The following is a 20263-nucleotide window of genomic DNA, read 5'->3' as shown; positions in this document are numbered from 1 at the left end:
AAAAGCATGCACATCACTTACTGTTTTTCCCTCATCTTGCAGTAATTGGTGAAGCTTGGCTGAGAAATCATCCACAGTGTCAGAAAGAAGGACAACTTTCCATTTTAAATCTCCATTCAATGGTTACAAGTACATGGGAATGCGGTCTGGATCTACTTCGTAACGACACTCACAGAGCACCCAGTTGCTGCCTGTCTCAGCATCTTTTTGAATGTCTCTTACTTTAACTCTTCCTAAAATCTTCACTGGATGTGCTGCCTCTTCAATGTCAGACATTTCAGTCTCCACAGGAACACCACACAATACAAAGGCATGGAGTGGATCTATGTTGGCCTCTCTGGACCAGCTATTGAACTTAGCTTGTAACTGAAACTCTTTTTGGGTAGCCATTACGCTTTAACTGCAGCTCCTACACAAACTATTCTTGTTCCTTTCTTTTTTTTTTATTATAAACTATCTTTTAAGTTTAAAGGGGATTCAAATGATGAAATGGGGAAAAAGAAAAATATATCCCAACGGTGCCTCCAATTTATGTAGCGCTTTCTTTACCCTTTAACCATAGGATAGCGCCCTAAGTTCGTAAACTCTGTTTCCCTTAACTAATACCTATTCCCCAGTAATAAGCTACCAGGTGTTTCACAATTAGTAATTTGTAACACAATTTATAATACAAATATATTCCCAAAATATAACAATTTATTGACTAAATTGAAAAAATATCCATCCATCCATTTTCCAACCCGCTGAATCCGAACACAGGGTCACGGGGGTCTGCTGGAGCCAATCCCAGCCAACACAGGGCACAAGGCAGGAACCAATCCCGGGCAGGGTGCCAACCCACCGCAGTGAAAAAATATCTCAAAATAAATAAATAAATAAAACTATTTACAGTTAAGTCCAATCAAAATTCCCATAAATCATAGATTACAGAAATTAGAAACTCACACAAATTGCTGTATATTTACCCTTCACAACAAATACCTATAGGTTCAGGCAGTGCACTTAAACCTTACAAATGTACTCTTAACTGTTTGCTTTTACCCGCACTTAAAACATCCCACTGATAAAGAAGAACACAATAACAAAATGTATAATATAAGCAAACTTAATCACTAAAACCTCACTCTAACTTAACAACTATAGGGGCCCACAGAGACACACACACACAAGCCAGCGGCCACCAAAATAAAATATTAACACCAACCCTCCTCGTTGCAGGCCTGGTCGACGCTCGTGAACGTGGTGGCCAAAAACATTAAGGCCCATTCGCTCTAACGAGCCAACATAAAAGGTAACAGTACTCACTAATATGCGGAGTGAATATCAGTGTCCATTGTCCAAACACAGAACTTCCACGCTGTGGAAAAATGATGGAGTTACCCTGCCGGCAGGCTGGCGCACGGCAAAACGCTGCAAGCGAAATGGAGCTAGTCCGTTCCAATGGGGTAAAACTTGTTGTTTTTCCTCCTTGCCCGAGGAGCTGCCAGGCTTTCCTTTTGTCACCTGGAGCGCTATCCCAAGTATCCGGTGCTTCTTCACAGGCTCCCTCTGCTCCTTCGCCTCTCTTGCTCTCCTCACCACCACTTTTTTTTTTTTCCGCGTCCAACACCTTCTCGCGTGAACACCACCCGGAGCTCTAAAGCCTCCGAAAACTATGTCAAACTCTCAAAACCAAAACAACCAGTAAACATTATTAAGGGGAATATAATATCACTAGTAAATTGCCCGTTACAATAACAGGCGCTAGAACAGTAGTGCATAAACATAGGAACAGTCTATATTAAATGGTAAGGGACTTTGACCTCATTCTTTTTGTTGGTTGTATTTTTCTTTCTTTCAGCCTTTCTTTTGTTGATGTTTACTTGTTGAGCTGACCATTCTTTGTGGGCTGCCGCCGTGTATTGTGTGTCTTTAATTTTCTGTGACAGTAATACTGTCTTGTGCATCCGCTGTCTTGAACGTCTGTAATATACCTTTAATCTTCTCTGGCAGTAATACAGGTGTGCGCGTCGGTAATATGCCTTTAATCTCCTTTGACAGTAATACTGGCTTGTATGTGGCTATAATATGAGTCACTGTATTGTGTACCTTTAATTTCCCCTCGCAGTAATACTGGTTTGTATTTCCGTAAAACGCCTGTAACTTTCTCTGACAGCAATATCACGCATCGCACCGTGCCCCGCGCATGCGCACTTCACCAGAAGACACACACACGGACACCTGGATGCACACAGGGATTGTATTAAAGAGGATATGAGCCTAGGGCTACAAATACTTTTGGCAAACCTCTTAAATTAAAGCTGAAAGTCTACACTTCAATCACATAATGACTGATTTATTTCAAATCCATTATGGTGGCATACACAGGCAAAATTATGAAAATTGTGTCACTGTACAATACTTATGGACATAGCTGCTAATCTTATGAGTGTTTGCATAAGTAGCAGCATTGTTATTCATTTATGCTTTAACATGACTCACTGATTTACGCACATGCTTATTAAAAAGATATGTGACAAAAATATTTAGACACATAAAAACATTTAGGCTCCACACAGTCACAAATCCAAACACTACACACACCACATGTTGTTTCTGTGATGCCCAAGTTACCCACAACCTTGGCATCTCCGCTTTGAATCTGGACAGGGTGATGAAGACACAAAACAACAGTGGTTGGTGCTTCAAAAGTCTGTTGTGCATTTATTCAAACAGTGTCCAATAAAAAAGTACAGTACAGTGCAGTTTTTAAAAAAATTCTTCATTAAATAAATATTCTCATAAAATCTAGTGCTCATGAGAAAGTTAAAATAAAAAAAAAAACATGCCTCACTTCCTTGCATAATTGAGAGCTAAGTAAGTGCCAATAGACAGATCATTGTTTACCGTTTTATGACTGTTTTAACTAAAATTGAGCAGATACCCAATATAGAATGTAAAGCACATATCCTTGATAGATATTTAAGAAAAAAAAAAAGAGTGCTGTCCAAATCAGGAAACAGCAAAATCACTGTAATTATATATTTTAAAGGTTAGAGTATATTCATAATTAAAAGGGAAATTAAGTAAAACAGGCATATGACATTAAAATCAAATAATATTGTTACATAGTAAAAATTATTTAATATTACAGTATCTTCTCTTTATACTTTATCCACTGCTATGTATGCACAGTGTAGTTTGTTTTTATCTCCTCAGTGACTAAATATTCTTAATTTACTTATACGTTAAGCTCCTAAACATGGTCGCTCAAGTAAATGGATAAGAACCTAACTTAAAAAAAAATGATTAATATAACAATGCAACATAACATTCTTAAACCTTAACTTCAGGGTTGTGGGTGGCTGGGGCTGTGGCAGAGCATACCCATGGCGTCAGTCCACTGTACAGCTGACTGATACACACACACAGGACCCCCTTATGCAGTCACCACACAAACTACAGTCAGGCACAGAATTCAAACCTAGGACATTGGATTCATCAAGCAGCACTGCTAACCGCTGTGTTGCCCCTGTCTTAGTATAAAATATAATGTGTTATATAACAGTAAAACAAAAGACTGCCTGGGATCAATTCAATTTTTTTCTTTTTTCTTCCTTATATACTGTTTTACCAGTCCACCGTACCCAGTGTGTTGTTCTACGCTGCAGTCTCCTGGAAAAGCAACCTGAGCACAAAAGAACCTCAATGCCTGAACAAACTTATCATGAAAGCCTGCTCCATTATAAGGCAAACCCTGGACACACTGGAAGCTGTTGTGGAAAAGAGGATTATGGGAAAATTGGATGCCACCATGAAAAATTCCCTTCAACCCCTCCACCACTAAACCTATCATTTCTTGCCTTTTGGCACACTGTCAGATTTGCTCACTGAAGAGACTGAGTACTCACACAGTACCTTACCACATTATCTGTTCAAAGTCCTTAGTGATCACAAAATTCAGTGCAGAGAACCTTTACGGCACAAGTAACAAAGTTTCAAGAGGCTGAGTGTATGAAGGGGTATGTATCAGCTAAAGCCCACTGGTTTGAATTAAATAATGTGTAAGTGCTGGGTTTGTGAGCTGCTAGTTGGCAAGTCACACTCAGAACTCAAAGGACACTCTCCTTAATAGGCTTCCTTTACTTCAGCTGTACTCTCTCTATCTAAACATACCGACCCACTGCTACTGACCTTCCCTTTTCTTTCTTCCCACTTCTAGAGAAAACATCTCTTTGAAATTAAAGCTAGCCGAAAACTTAGAAAACTGATTTCTTCAAAATTTTTAAAGGAGATATAAATATTAACAGTCTAAATTATTTAAAAAAAAAAAAAACAACAAATCAAAAATGCATCTATAAAATGTCATACTATGAATGCTTGATTGCATTTCATCATGAAAATGATATAATCTCAAGTGTAAATCTTAGCATTCCAAATGTTTGGTGCACTATCATAATACGAATGTAAAATATTCAGCGTGGCGACCTCTTCCAGTGTATCTGGGCGGCCTGTTTAAGAAGCACTTAGTGATTAACAGCTACCTGAGGAGCACATCGATTATAAAGGATTTACCATGGGACTTTAGTTGCGAAGCAGTCTGAGAAACACTCTTAAAATAATAGTCACTTTTAAGATGTTCTTCATGTTACAATGCTTTTGTGAAATGCAGCCCAGAACAGGTTAAGGAGATCTTAGAAATACTTAAACCTGAAAAAAGCAATAATGTTGGTGATGGGATGTTCCGAAATCTCCAGAGCAGCTTATGTCAATTTAATGGTCCAAGTATGAGGTTCTGCATTTCTAAAAGTCAGTTTTCTCAAATTGTTAAATAAATCAAGCTCATAAGTACAGCACAGTTTTACCAGAAATAAAAAAAAATAAACATTAAATCAAGCATAATATAAGACTTTATTTATGAAAAAGCATTTCAATTATCTGAACCCTTTAATTCAGTCTATGAAAAGCTGCCTGCCCACAAGTCTACATAACCTAAATATAATTAACTTTTTTCAAGCTCATTACACAATACAAATTCAGTTCAAACTGTAAACTATATTTGTCATTGATATTCACCTCTCACCATCTTCCTGAGTGAACAATCCGAGATTTGGGGAATGGCACAGCACACCTTTTTAAGGAAGTGAGACGGTGCTTTATTATGACTGACCAGTACTCATCACTTCCATATGTAATAAATGGAAGGACTTCCACACAAATCACAAAGTTGAAGATTCATTTGAATAAGAGTATGTTATTTCACATGCATGGTCTTGAATTTCAGCATGAATCAGAGCTGTTTGAACTGTATAACATACCTAGGAATCATAATTACAGAATAATTTGATGATATATTTAGATTTATGAAGTGTTTAAGACATGTGGCCACATCTTTATCAACAAAATAGCTGTCAGAAGAGGTTTTATTAAAATTCTCAAAATATTCTTCAGTGCATTCCAATATAAATGAATAAAGCATTATGTGCAAAATTGGATGCAATCAGAATTTAATTCATTTGGGATACAAACAAGAAATGGATAACAAAAAATATATACTAAATATAAGAACAAAATTCATTTTGCTTTAAAAGGAATGGCTCAAAAGGTCTTTAGAATTTGGGAACCATTTAAATAATGTTGTCTTGAATTATAAGAGTATGCTGAACCATTGTTAACCTTCAATCAAACAGCACACTATGAACTAGGAGGACAAAGTGGTGAGCATAAGAGAGAAATCAAAGGTGAAATCAAATGTGGCCAAGACAAAAACAAAGAGCAACTCATTGAAAACTGCAGTGAAAGCAACAAAAGTTCACTTTGTGAAATGCCATGAGACTACATCAGCTGCAAAGAAAGAAATGAAGGAAAGAAATTAACCTGCCGTGAGACTGAATTAACAGGATCTTCTGGAAGAGGAAACATGGAAAGTGACACAGGTTATGTATTTTGCACATTAAAAAAGCACATGAGACGGAACTGTGATTTTTTTTTTATTATTTACTATCAGCCTACACAACTCCTGCCTGAGGCCCAGTTTTCTGAGCACATTTTTAAGTGTTCTTGTACATGATAGTTTTGGTACCCCTACCCTTATTAACTCATGCTGAACTTAAGATAAAAGATATGAAAGCTGTATACCTTAATGACACATTAAACACTAAGTCCTTTGCCTCAAAGGTTTTTTTTCCATGAAAGGGTCATAGGAAGTCAGAGAATATCATTAAAGAAAAAGACAAGTAGCAGCAATCACCCCGGAGGGGAGTGTTTACTATTTTAGTGATTAAATGATATACATTGGAAATATAATTGCAACATCAAATAAGTACTTTATCACTTTATCATAATCAACTGAACTAAACTATGATCTTATAGCTTTTGGTATAGTGGCATACTCAAAAAAATGTCTCCTTTTGTCCAGACTGGCCAACCTCATCCCTTGCCCCTTCTTCAATGCACGTACATATAGCATTCCTTATTGATTTCTAAAAAGCACAGTACAGGTGGTGCTGATGCCGTATTGTCTCCCTAACTCTCTCTGATACTCTTACAGATCCTATGTGTGCCTCACCAGCTTTGCTTTGCTGCACTGCAGATGTTACACATGGCAGAACTTTGACAAAAAATGTACTTGAGTCTGGCACATGTACAAAGTTAAGTTTCAGTCTAAAAGATGGTGTCCATCTACAACGCATGAAACAGTGAAGATTACTGACTACAACAAACTTAAAAAAAGGTGAAATCAAATTATTACATAAAAATTAAGTTATTACATTTTCTGGTTTAATGCTGGACATTAAAGTGTAAAGTTTAGTAACATGATGTTAAATAACATAAAATTTAAATATTTTAAAATGTATTATAATCTGAGTGCTTTGATGAATGCTCTCAGGTTGCGCTGCAATTGTAAGTTGTCATAGTAAACAGTCTGCTGAGCTGAAAACTTCCACAGTCTGATTCTGCTGCAGTTTCTCATTCATGAAAAGCAAGTTTTATTGCATCATGATGTCCCCTGTTGGAGTTGGTTATTTGAATTTTTACTCTTATTTTGTCATGTTGAGCTTCAAAAGTGAAGTGTTATTACTCAGTTTTATGGTGCAACCCTGTCAGGGTCCTTGGGTGCCACCAGAGGGTGCTGCTGAGGGAGGACAACAGTGGTTTCCATGTGACCTGGCAGTGCAGTGACATTAGAAGCATTCTGGGGTCTGACTTAAAAAGGAGCCCATCACCTCACCTCTGGGAGTCAAAGTTGGGAGGCAGCAGGCAAACTCACCAGGAGTGGAAGGAGAAGAGAACCATTTATTTATTTATAATTGAGGCATTTGTGATTGTGTGCACTGGAAAACGGGTTGTTGAAAATAAACATCTACTGTTTTAAATCCACAGTTGTGTTGGATGATATTGTGTCTGAAGTTCAGAGCTCAGTGGCATCCCATTATGGTTATAACATAACTTAACATGTGTGCTAGCCAATCACTAGCTTGTCTGAGAACAGCAGACACACACACTGATACATTTAATGTACTTCTCCTATAGCCATTGCCACATATAAAAATTTGTGTTTGGAAGCTAGATAATAATTCTTGAAGTGAAATTTACCTTTATGTCTTGCCAGATATCTTCCAAGTACAATTATTAAACACAAGGTAACAAAGACGACAACAGCTACTACTCCTCCAATAACAGCATGGTCAGGTCCAGTCTGGTCAGACAGTGCACTCGGATCTAAACAGAGAAAAAAATAATGATTGAGTCCATGGTGGCATATATTATATGTACAATAATTCACTAGTTCCAGACGACAAGTGTCAGTGACAGTGATTCCTGTGGCAGTGGCCATTACACACATTATTAGTGTTATAATGTGTATACTAAAGCTGAAATTAACACGTAGCGCTGACACATAAATGGACCAATTAATATACTGCATATTTTATTTTGCTTAACATATTGGAATAGTGTCTTTTAATGTGGCACTGTGCCTTTAAGCAAAATTATCCCTCAAAAAGTTTGTAAGGTTTACTCTGAACTTCCTATGTGAAAAGAAAAGAATCAACATGGGCTCACTTTATAAAAGCAAACTGGAAGTAGTGAATGGGAGTCATTGTCCTGGGAAAAGTCACATAAATTGAAAGGTCTAAGCCAGTGAAAGCAAGCTGATAGTCTGAAAAGGTGACAGACGCTGTATTTCAAAGGATTTTACACCACATAAAAGCATTCTCTGAACAACCAAGATACATTTATATTAATATCAGCATAGCTGTCCAATTTCCAAGCATGATGTAGAGCTGTACTCAGGCCAACAGCTATGTCCACTTACACTGAACTAATTTAGAGTAACTAAGCATGTTTTTGAGAACAGTCTGGTGTACCATGAGTTGTGATATGCCAAATTCTGACTTCCTTCCAACATTTTGTCCTCCTTTGCAGGAATGAAAACACACCGAGTATGCACTCCCATAGGAGTAATATGCTCACAGCTCTTACTTCACTGAAATACTTAGGTACTCAGTTACAGTATCTCACATACACAAAGCAATCAAAGAATGATTATTTGACAGATCTAGCATAAAATAATCACATTTTAATCACTGAAGCAGCTCCTTGCTTAGAACTATAAGTGTGTAGTTTTTTTAATTCAGACAACTTTGTCCTGTAAATTTTACGACAGAAATAAGATACCTTCAGCTAAATTGACAATTAAGACAATATAATCCAGGTGTTGTCATGTGGTGGGTGTGGCAACACACTATCAGCACATGCTCCCAACCTCCTTTAAGTAGGATGTGATAATTTTGGTACTGACTTGGAGTTGGTCATGTTTATATTTGTGATACTAATGGGATTGCTGGGGAAAGTCTGAGGAGGTTTAAGGTCTATGGAGTCCACATCACTAATTATCACACTTTCAGAAGTCCTCTGTTGAGATGGGAGAACCTGTCGGAAGGATGACTACTTCTCATTGGCACTCCATCAATCAGGTGTTTAAGGAAGAATAGTTAGAAGAAAGCTACCAAGGAGTTAATGGCATATTACAGTTTAAAGGGCTCAGAGCGTTAAGGAAAATGATTCTCTGAAATGATGGAAAAAAAATTTAAGTCTTTGAGCAGAACTCCAAGCACTATGTCTGAAACCAGGAAGCACATCTTTATGCAAAAAATGGTGTAACTCTGGAACAAACTACCAAGACATGTAGTTGAATCAAAAACCTTGACAAACTTTTACGAAAAATGTGGATGAAATATTGGTACTTCTTAGCTATTAGCTAAACAATCAGGCTTGATGGACTGAATGGTTTCCTCTCATTTCTCAAATTTCTTATGTGCTACGTTCTTATGGTAAGGACCAGGCACTGCTCATCAACTATCTAATACCTTCCCTACAGTGAAGCTTGGTGGTGGTAGCATCAGGCTATGGGGGTGCTTCTCAGCAGCAGAGACAGGGAAACTGGTCAGAATTGAGGAAAAGATGAACGCAGCCAAATATACAGAGGTCTTTGAAGAAGAACTGCTGCAGAGTGCACACAACCTCAAACTGGAGTGACATCTTTCAGAATGACAATGAGTTAAAGCATACAGCTAAGTCAATGTTCTTGAGCGGCCATGCCAAAGTTCAGACTTACATCCCATAGCAAACCTGAGAAGAGACCAGAAAATGGCAGTTTATAAATGCTTCCCATCCAATCTAATTGATTGATTTTTAATAAATTTGCAAACCTTCTTGAAAACAATTTAATTTTGTTATTATGGGCTATTTGGTGTAGACTGATCGGTAAAAGTAACAAATTTATTAATTTAAAATTCATCTTAAACACAATAAATTGTGCAAAAGATCGGTGCTGGGTACACTACTTTTCACTCTGTACACCACTTTGCTGGACTCCATCATCCAATGAATTCTCCTATCAGTGCTCTGCTGAAGATACACAGATGTTCCTGTTATTCCCTCCAGGGAAGCAATACATTATCAGCTAAAGTCTCTGCATGTCTTAATGGATTAATGACTACCATCTACAGCTCAAACTGGCAAAAACTGAGCTTCTTGTGATCCTGGCCAGCCAGTTTGTTCAACTCCCCATCTCTGTAAAACTTGACTCATTGTTGCTAACACCTGCCAACAGTTTGTAGCCTAGGGGTGGTGATTGGTGAGCAGCTATCTTTTTCTGACCACATTTCTACTGTTTCTTATTCATGCACGATCATGTTGTACAATATCTGGAAGATCAGACCTTATCCAACAGAGTATGCAGCACAACTTCTGGTCCAGGCTTTGGTCTTGTCACGTCTGATAGGAGTACCTGCATGTGCTATCAAGCCACTGCAGATGATCCAGAATGCAGCAGCCATCTTGCATTTAACCAACCAAGACAGGCACATGTCACTCCTCTCTTCAGGTCGCTACCTTGACTCCTTGTAGCAGCACACATTAAGTTCAAATCCCTGATGCTTGCCTACAGTGTAGTCAAAAGGTCAGTACCTGAGTATATACAGACATTTGTGAAGTCCTATAGTCCTTCTTGTCCACTCAAGTTTGCCAGTAAACAGCATATAGTGACTCTGTCTCTATGTGGCATCAAGTCTCAATCAAGACTCTTTTTGTTTGTATTTCCAATTTGTTGGAATGAGCAGCCCACTTCCATCTGAACTGCTGACTCCCTCAATGTATTTAAGAAGCAGTTGAAGACCCATCTGTTCTGTGTTCTGTGTCTCATTGATCGAAGAAAAAAAAACTTGCTCTGTGATCTTTTATATTATTGGTTAATTTGTTGTTAGATGAAGTCTAAACACTTTATCAAATGTAAGCTACGATTGTAAACTAGTTATTACATCTTTTCACTTGTGACAATCAACTTTTGTTACTGGTCCTATTACACTTGCTGAACAAACAGGCCCTAGCCTAATGTTACTCGATTATGTTTACCTCTTTTATAAGTCACTTTGGATAAAAGTATCTGCCAAGCAAATAAATGTAATTGTAAATGTATTCATTTGTGCCTATATTGTATTGTTGCTCATTTTTTAGAATTCTACACAAGCAGGATCAGGAACAGATACATTTTTTATTGTGCTGCAAAGCATAATGAAAATAAACTGAGGATTGAAGCAGGTATCATAAATCTTTACAAATAATATTCTTTTCTTTTTTAGATATCCCATGCGTACGACATATAATTTTAACATGCCATCAGAGTCAAATGCCATGAAACCAGAGAACATGCTGTGTTACTGTTTCACCTAAAATAGGAATTATGCATGCCATGTAATGAATGAAACATCTTTTTGTTTAGTTTAATGTCAGAACCAAGAGGCTCTAGATTCTCTTTGGTGAAATGAAATGTATTTTAATTCATCTAGTTCATTATACAGGGACAAAACATTGGCTACAATAATGTGAGTTTATGCAAACTGGAGGCCATGCCATTTTTTATTTTACCTGGAGACCTCCTTTTCTTCCATAATTCCATGCTGGGCACTCAAAGTATTTTGAATGTTGAATATGTATGCAGTATACATGTTAGAGCAAATATACAGTAAATAAACCTGCATGGTTTATTAATATTATAAAGGAATTTAACAATTATGAATAACTCTCATATTTTTCTAGATAAAGTTTTTAGGCCTATGTGATTCAAACTGCTTCATAATTCTGAACACAAAGTGGAGATGTAACTAGTTGCACTACTAGTATCTGTTTGATTACATTTTTTTTTTTAAATTGTCACAATTATTTAATTAAGGGACTGAACAAAGGCATTAAAAAAGACATTAAAGTTTTGCGGCTTGTACATACTGTAAATCTACAGAATGAGCCGATAACTTATTGGATGTCACCATGTGCAATTGATTATTCAGCTATTGATTTGTAAAATATACCGTATATCTCATGGCGCCGGAGAGAGGCGACGTGTTGCATGCTGCTCCTCGCAGACTTTTCGTTTTTATTTGTATTTTTGTTTTTGTCGCCATTTGTACTGCCTGTTCGCCGTTTTATTAAGTTTGACCGTACAACATTGGTAAACATCGGAGCAACAAAGGCACAAGTCACTACTTTTGAAGTTATCGACCAGGGGCTGCTCGCCACAATAACTCGAGACCAAGGTGGTGGACACGACCCACCCGAATGACGCGGAGGAGAAAAAGTGGCCGGCGTGCCGGGATCCAGGTGAGGACGAAACACCAAGGACTGCGACTTCCACTGCCTAGCATTTTCCTGGCCAATGCCCAGTCTCTGGACAACAAACTAGAAATCTCCATGGTAGACTTCATTTTCAGCGAGATCTGCGTGACTGTTTTCTGCCTCACAGAAACATGGCTCACGCCTGCACACCAGATTCGGCTGTCCAGCCAGATGGCTTCTCTATCCACCGCGCTGATCGGTCGGTCTCCTCCGGGAAAAAGAGAGGTGGCGGGGTATGCTTCCTCATCAGCAACGCATGGTGTACGGATGTGGAAGTCATTTCACAAAGCTGTTCACCAGACCTGGAGTGTCTGATCATCAAGTGGCGGCTGTTTACATCCCCCCGCAAGCAAACACCAGCACCGCACTGTACGGCCTCATTATGTACTGTGAAAACACACACCCCCTCCTCGAACCGCCTCCTTACCGTGGTGGAGGGGTTTGCGTGTCCCAGTGATCCTAGGAGCTCTGTTGTCCGGGGCTTTATGCCCCTGGTAGGGCCACCCAAGGCAAACTGGTCCTAGGTGAGGGATGAGACAAAGAGCGGTTATACAAACCTCCTATGACGAATAAAAAATTTGGACGCCGTTTTCCCTTGCCCGGACGCGGGTCACTGGGGCTCCCCTCTGGAGCCAGGCCTGGAGGTGGGGCTCGATGGCGAGCGCCTGGTGGCCGGGCTTGCACCCATGGGGCTCAGACAGGCACAGCCCGAAGAGGCAACGTGGGTCCCCCTTCCCATGGGCTCACCACCTATGGGAGGGGCCAAGGAGGTCGGATGCAGTGTGAGTTGGGTGGTGGCCGAAGGTGGGGACCTTGGCGGTCCGATCCTCGGCTACAGAAGCTGGCTCTTGGGACGTGGAATGTCACCTCTCTGAAGGGGAAGGAGCCTGAGCTTGTGCGTGAGGTTGAGAGGTTCCGGCTAGATATAGTCGGGCTCACCTCGACGCACAGCTTGGACTCTGGAACCAATCTCCTTGAGAGGGGCTGGACTCTGTACCACTCTGGAGTTGCCCCCGGTGAGAGGCGCCGAGCGGGTGTGGGTATACTTATTGCCCCCCAACTTGGAGCCTGTTCATTGGGGTTTACCCCGGTAGACGAGAGGGTAGCCTCCCTCCGCCTTCGGGTGGGGAAGACGGGTCCTAACTGTTGTTTGTGCGTATGTGCCGAACAGCAGTTCAGAGTACCCACCCTTTTTGGAGTCCCTGGAGGGGGTGCTAGAGGGCATACCTTCTGGGGACTCCCTCGTACTGCTGGGAGATTTCAATGCTCACGTGGGCAATGACAGTGAGACCTGGAAGGGCGTGATTGGGAGGAATGGCCCCCCCGATCTGAACCCGAGTGGTGTTTTGTTATTGGACTTCTGTGCTCGTCACGGATTGTCCATAACGAACACCATGTTCAAGCATAGGGGTGTTCATATGTGCACTTGGCACCAGGACACCCTAGGCTTCAGTTCAATGATCGACTTTGTGGTCGTGTTGTCGGACTTGCGGCCACATGTCTTGGACACTCGGGTGAAGAGAGGGGCGGAGCTATCAACTGATCACCACCTGGTGGTGAGTTGGCTTCGATGGTGGGGGGAGGATGCCAGTCAGGCCTGGTAGGCCCAAACGTGTTGTGAGGGTCTGCTGGGAACGTCTGGCAGAGCCCCCTGTCAGAAGTAGCTTCAACTCCCACCTCCGGCAAAACTTTGACCATGTCCCGAGGGAGGTGGGGGACATTGAGTCCGAATGGGCCATGTTCCGTACCTCTATTGTTGAGGCGGCTGACCGGAGCTGTGGCCGTAAGGTGGTCGGTGCCTGTCGTGGCGGCAATCCCCGAACCCGTTGGTGGACACCGGCGGTGAGGGATGCCGTCAAGCTGAAGAAGGAGTCCTACCGGTCCCTTTTGTCCTGTGGGACTCTGGAGGCAGCTAATAGGTACCGGCAGGCCAAGCGGAATGCGGCTTCGGTGGTTGCTGAGGCAAAAACTCAGGCATGGGAGGAGTTTGGGGAGGCCATGGAGAACGACTTTCGGACGGCTTTGAGGAGATTCTGGTCTACCGTCTGGCGTCTCAGGAGGGGGAAGCAGTGCAGTGTCAACACTGTATATGGTGGGGATGGTGCGCTGCTGACCTCGACTCGGGACGTTGTGGGTCGGTGGGGGGAGTACTTCGAAGACCTCCTCAATCCCAATAACATGCCTTCCAATGAGGAAGCAGAGCCTGGGGACTCAGAGGTGGGCTCCCCCATCTCTGGGACTGAGTTCACCGAGGTGGTCAAAAAACTCCTTGGTGGCAGGGCCCCGGGGATGGATGAGATACGCCCAGAGTTCCTCAAGGCTCTGGATGTTGTAGGACTGTCTTGGTTGACACGCCTCTGCAACATTGCATGGACATCAGGGACAGTGCCTCTGGATTGGCAGACCGGGGTGGTGGTCCCCCTCTTTAAGAAGGGGGACCGGAGGGTGTGTTCCAACTACAGAGGGATCACACTCCTCAGCCTCCCTGGAAAAGTCTATTCGGGGGTTCTGGAGAGGAGGGTCCGTCGGATAGTTGAACCTCGGATTCAGGAGGAACAGTGTGGTTTTCGTCCTGGTCGCGGAACAGTGGACCAGCTCTACACCCTTAGCAGAGTCCTGGAGGGTGCATGGGAGTTCGCCCAACCAGTCTACATGTGTTTTGTGGACTTGGAAAAGGCGTTCGACTGTGTTCCTCGGGGAACCCTGTGGGGGGTGCTCCGGGAGTATGGAGTACTGGACCCCCTGATAAGGGTGGTTCGGTCCCTGTACAACCGGTGTCAGACCTTGGTCCGCATTGCCGGCAGTAAGTCGAACCCGTTTCCAGTGAGAGTTGGACTCCGCCAGGGCTGCCCTTTGTCACCGATTCTGTTCATAACTTTTATGGACAGAATTTCTAGGCGCAGCCAGGGTGTTGAGGGGGTCCGGTTTGGTGGACTCAGGATTGGGTCACTGCTTTTTGCAGATGATGTTGTCCTGTTTGCTTTATCAGGCCGTGATCTTCAGCTCTCTCTGGATCGGTTCGCAGCTGAGTGTGAAGCGGCTGGAATGGGAATCAGCACCTCCAAATCCGAGACCATGGTCCTCAGCCGGAAAAGGGTGGAGTGCCCTCTCAGGGTTGGGAGCGAGATCCTGCCTCAAGTGGAGGAGTTCAAGTATCTTGGGGTCTTGTTCACGAGTAAGGGAAGAATGGAGCGTGAGACCGACAGGTGGATCGGTGCGGCGTCCGTAGTGATGCGGGCTCTGCATTGGTCTGTCGTGGTGAACAAGGAGCTGAGCCGTAAGGCAAAGCTCTCAATTTACCAGTCGATCTATGTTCCTACCCTCACCTATGGTCATGAGCTATGGGTAGTGACCGAAAGAACGAGATCGCGAATACAAGCGGCTGAAATGAGTTTCCTCCGCAGGGTGTCTGGGCTCTCCCTTAAAGATAGGGTGAGAAGCTCAGTCATCCGGGAGGGGCTCAGAGTAGAGCCGCTGCTCCTCCGCATCGAGAGGAGTCAGATGAGGTGGCTCGGGCATCTGATTAGGATGCCTCCTGGACAACTCCCTGGTGAGGTGTTCCGGGCACGCCCAACCGGGAGAAGGCCCCAGGGAAGACCCAGGACACGCTGGAGGGACTATGTCTCCCGGCTGACCTGGGAACGCCTCGGGATTCTCCCGGAAGAGCTAGACGAAGTGGCCGGGGAGAGGGAAGTCTGGGCATCTCTGCTCAAGCTGCTACCCCCGCGACCCGACCTCGGATAAGCGGAAGAGAATGGATGGATGGATGGATGGATGAAAACACACACCCCGAAGTTCTGGTTATCATCGCCGGGGATTTCAACAAAGCAAGCTTCAGGTCTGTTTACCCCAAATACTATCAACACGTCTCCTGTCCCACTAGGGGTGCAAATACGTTGGACCACTGCAACACCGCACACAAAAACGCGTATCGCTTGCTCCCATGGCCGAACCTCGGGCAGTCAGACCACTGCTCTGTGCTGTTCCTCCCTGTTTACAAGCAGCAGTTGAAGCGCGTAGAGCCGGTCTTGCGAGAGGTGCACTGTTGGACCCCGGAGGCAGAGGAGAAACTTAGGGACTGCTTTGAATCTGTGGATTGGGATGTTTTCAAAGAGTCCTCTGAGAATCTGGACGAGTATGCCACAGTTGTCACAGGCTTCATCAGGAAATGTGTGGATGATTGTGTACCCACAAAATCTGTACGCCTATTTCCCAACCAGAAGCCCTGGATGTGCACTGAAGTATGCTGGCGGATCCATGAGCGCAGCAGTGCGTTTCACTCCGGAGATACAAAGGGATACAAAAAGAGCAGGTATGATCTCTGAAAAGCCATTAAATATGCAAAGCGACAGGTCCCACAAACTGGACTCTCCGTTTAACAGCACAGCGGATGCTCGTCGGATGTGGCAGGGTATTCAGCTGATCACAGACTACAAACCCCGGACAGCTACCCACAAACCCACAGCTACTGCCGCTTCACTCCTGGATGAGTTGAACGTGTTTTTCGCTCGCTTCGAGCTTGCTAACATGGACAGGCCTGTGCGACCCCCCTGCAGTGCCGCAAAACTCCAGCCTGCGGCTCTCCAAGGATGACATGAGAAAGACTTTTTCTTGACTCAGCATCCGCAAAGCATCTGGCCCAGACAGAGTCTCAGGTCGCGTTTTACAAACTTGTTGCGACCAGCTAGCTGCTGTCTTTACGGATATTTTTAACACATCTCTGAGAGTTTCATCTGTCCCCACCTGCTTTAAGTACACAGCCATCATATCCCTGTCCCAAAGAAAAATAAAGTAGACTGCCCTAATGATTACCGCCCATTAGCACTTACTCCCATAGCCATGAAGTGCTTTGAGAGGCTGGTGCTAGAACACATCAAGGGCATCATCCCTGACAGTTCTGGACCCTCTCCAGTTTGCCTACCATTGCAACAGGTCCACTGAGGATGCCATCTCCATAACACTTCACACCACCCTGTCTCATCTGGAGAACAAGAACTATTATGCCAGGATGCTGTTTGTGGACTACAGCCCTGCACTTAACACCGTCATTCCATCCCAGCTCATCGCTAAACTCCTGGATCTGGGGCTTAGCTCTTCACTGTGCAACTGGGTACTGGACTTCCTCACCTGCAGACCTCAGCAAGTGCATAATGCTGGAAAAACCTCCTCCAACATCACCATCAACACTGGCACCTCGCAGGGCAGCATGCTGAGCCCCCTGCTTTACTCTCTCTACATCTATGACTGCGTAGCGAAGTACAGCTCTAACACCATCCTCAAGTTTGCTGACAATACCACTGTAATAGGTCTGATCAGCGAGGATGAGGAGACAGCCTACAGGGAGGAGGTCAGACTCCTGTCAGAATGGTGTCAGGACAACAACCTCACCCTCAACTTTAGCAAAACTAAGGAGATGATTGTGGATTTCTGCAAACAGGCAACAGAGCACAGCCCCATCTACATCAGAGGTGAGGCTGTGGAGCAGGTCAGCAACTTTAGGTTCCTCGCAATCACCCTCACTGATGACCTTAAATGGTCAAGTCACACTGCGGCAGTAGTCAAGAAAGCCCAACAATGCCTCTACTTCCTCAGGAGACTGAGTAAAGCCCGGATGTCCCCCACAACACTGTGCAGATTCTACAGGTGTACTGTGGAATCCATCCTGACAGGATGCATCACATCCTGGTACAGCAACTGCTCAGTTCAGGACTGCAGAGCTCTGCAGCATGTGGTGAACACAGCATAGCAGATCACGGGCACATAGCTCCCTGCGATCCATGACATCCACACTACACGCTGTCTCAGGAAAGTGAACCGTATCAGCTGGGACCCCAGCCACCCTACACTGTCACTTTTCACCCTCCTCCCATCTGGGAAGCGACTAAAGTCCATTTGGACACGCACCTCCAGGTTCAGGAACAGTTTCTACCCAACTGCAATCAAACTCATGAACAATCAGTAACCTTGTGTCACCTCCTCTGTTACCTGCACATATACTTCTGCCACAGTCTCGGTTTATTCCTAGGATTCTGGTTTTATTTATTTACTTATTTATATTCATTTATTTATTGTGTCTATTTTTTGTCTATGTTCACTGTCTGCAGGGGCATATGCAAGCAAGCATTTCATTGTACATGGTACTTGTACACATGACAATAAAAATTGAAATTGAAATAAAAAGTGCTTTGAGCAATGTGAAAGGAGCTATATAAATAGGATGTATTATTATCTATCTATCTATATACATATATATCTATATCTATATTCAGCTATCGCGCCCCCGTTACATCGCGGATTTATTATTATTACTACTAGGGGGCTCTGCCCCCTGCTTGCTTTGCTCGCCCACCCCTGGGTTTGGTTTACCAGATAAACAATTTAAAGAGATCGTTATTTTCATGGGAATTGTTACATATGCATTATTTTCATTTTTACTTTAAAAATTTTAAGAAAACAATATTTGTCCTTTATTTCCTGCTCCGGGTGTGGTTAAATCTCTTTCTCGCAGGACTTATAACGCTGCTCGTGTTGTGAAGGGGGGGTCTGAACGCATGCTAAAGAGATGCGGACGGTTTAGCTGCTTGTCAGCTGTGTGTTCTGCTTGTCATGCTTTGCGTCAATCACATAAAAGCAGCTGTCCTTTTGCCACTTCGCATCCCTGCTGCTAGCGTTCTGAAGTTGGGGGTTGAGGGCTGAACTCCCGCTAAGGAGAAGCACTCGGATCATCTGTTGGCTTGCTGCAGCTGCTGCTGGCAAGCTGTGTGTTCTGCTTGTCGTTGTTTTAAGAGCTGGGAGCACCTGAAGTGTGTCTGCCAAAAGCACTCCAACAACTGCTAGGTTAGATGTCTGTGAACTTGTTTTAAATTGTTTGTAAGTAGGGTGTGACGTGCAAAAGTAACTGTCTCACGGGTTTTGCTTCCTAAGGTTATAATGTCTAGTCTCGCGTGTTGTCAAAGTGTCTCTCTGAGATGATCTGGTCTCGATCGCTTTGCTCAACCCTCCGCCACCGGAGGCACGCTACGTTCTTGCTACTTCGCGTCTCTCCTGCTCCTGTTGTGAAGGGGGGGAGTTAAACGCATGCTAAGGAGAAGCGGATGGATCAGCTACTGGCTTTGTGCTGCTTCTGCCAAGATGCCTGTTCGGCTTGTCACTCTGTGCGTCGATCATTTAAAAGCCTGTACAGCAGCTGTCCTTCTCTCTCATTGCCTTGTCCTGCGTGACGTTAAAATATCTCTCGTGGGATGTCAAATTGTCTTCCGAGAAGATCACGCCTCCTCTCCCCAGTCTCCCTGCCAAGATTTTTTTTTATAATAGAGAGATATTACTCATATCCTTAGCCCAAAATCCACATATCATATGTGTTTACAAAGTGTGTTTTAATAAGTTTACATGTTTTTAAAGCATGTGGGAGGGCTGTTTTAAGGCTTAAACTATATAAAAAAAAAGGTTTATTTATATATTCTTTCTATATCACGGATTTTCACCTATCGCTGATGGGTCTGGAACGTAACTTATGCGATAGGCAGGGGATCATTGTATCTATATCTATCTAATATATATATATACACACATACAGTGCATCCGGAAAGTATTCACAGCGCATCACTTTTTCCACATTTTGTTATGTTACAGCCTTATTCCAAAATGGATTAAATTCATTTTTTCCCTCAGAATTCTACACACAACACCCCATAATGACGTGAAAAAAGTTTGAGATTTTTGCAAATTTATTAAAAATAAAAAAATGGAGAAAGCACATGTACATAAGTATTCACAGCCTTTGCCATGAAGCTCAAAATTGAGCTCCGGTGCATCCTGTTTCCCCTGATCATCCATGAGAGGTTTCTGCAGCTTCATTGGAGTCCACCTGTGGTAAATTCAGTTGATTGGACATGATTTGGAAAGGCACACACCTGTCTATATAAAGTCCCAAAGTTTACAGTTCATGTCAGAGCACAAACCAAGCATGAAGTCAAAGGAATTGTCTGTAGACCTCCGAGACAGGATTGTCTCGAGGCACAAATCTGGGGAAGGTTAAAGAAAAATTTCTGCTGCTTTGAAGGTCCCAATGAGCACAGTGGCACACATTATCTGTTAGTGGAATAAGTTT

General features: G+C 43.0%; 1 protein-coding gene across 1 annotated transcript in view; it reads right to left on the bottom strand.

Annotated features, from left to right (window-relative positions):
• The window catches only part of LOC114651156 (cell adhesion molecule 2-like), a 233519-nt gene that overhangs the window by 15951 nt on the left and 197305 nt on the right, over positions 1 to 20263 (bottom strand). Inside the window, exon 8 of the mRNA XM_051925750.1 lies at positions 7576 to 7701. Within this exon, the coding sequence (XP_051781710.1) occupies positions 7576 to 7701 (126 nt within the window). The remainder of the gene's footprint in view (positions 1 to 7575; positions 7702 to 20263) is intronic.

The sequence above is a fragment of the Erpetoichthys calabaricus genome, chromosome 4 (assembly GCF_900747795.2).
Source record: "Erpetoichthys calabaricus chromosome 4, fErpCal1.3, whole genome shotgun sequence".
Lineage (NCBI taxonomy): Eukaryota > Metazoa > Chordata > Cladistia > Polypteriformes > Polypteridae > Erpetoichthys > Erpetoichthys calabaricus.
The sequence above is the reverse complement of the archived record's forward strand: the minus strand, read 5'-3'. Positions and strand labels throughout refer to the sequence as shown.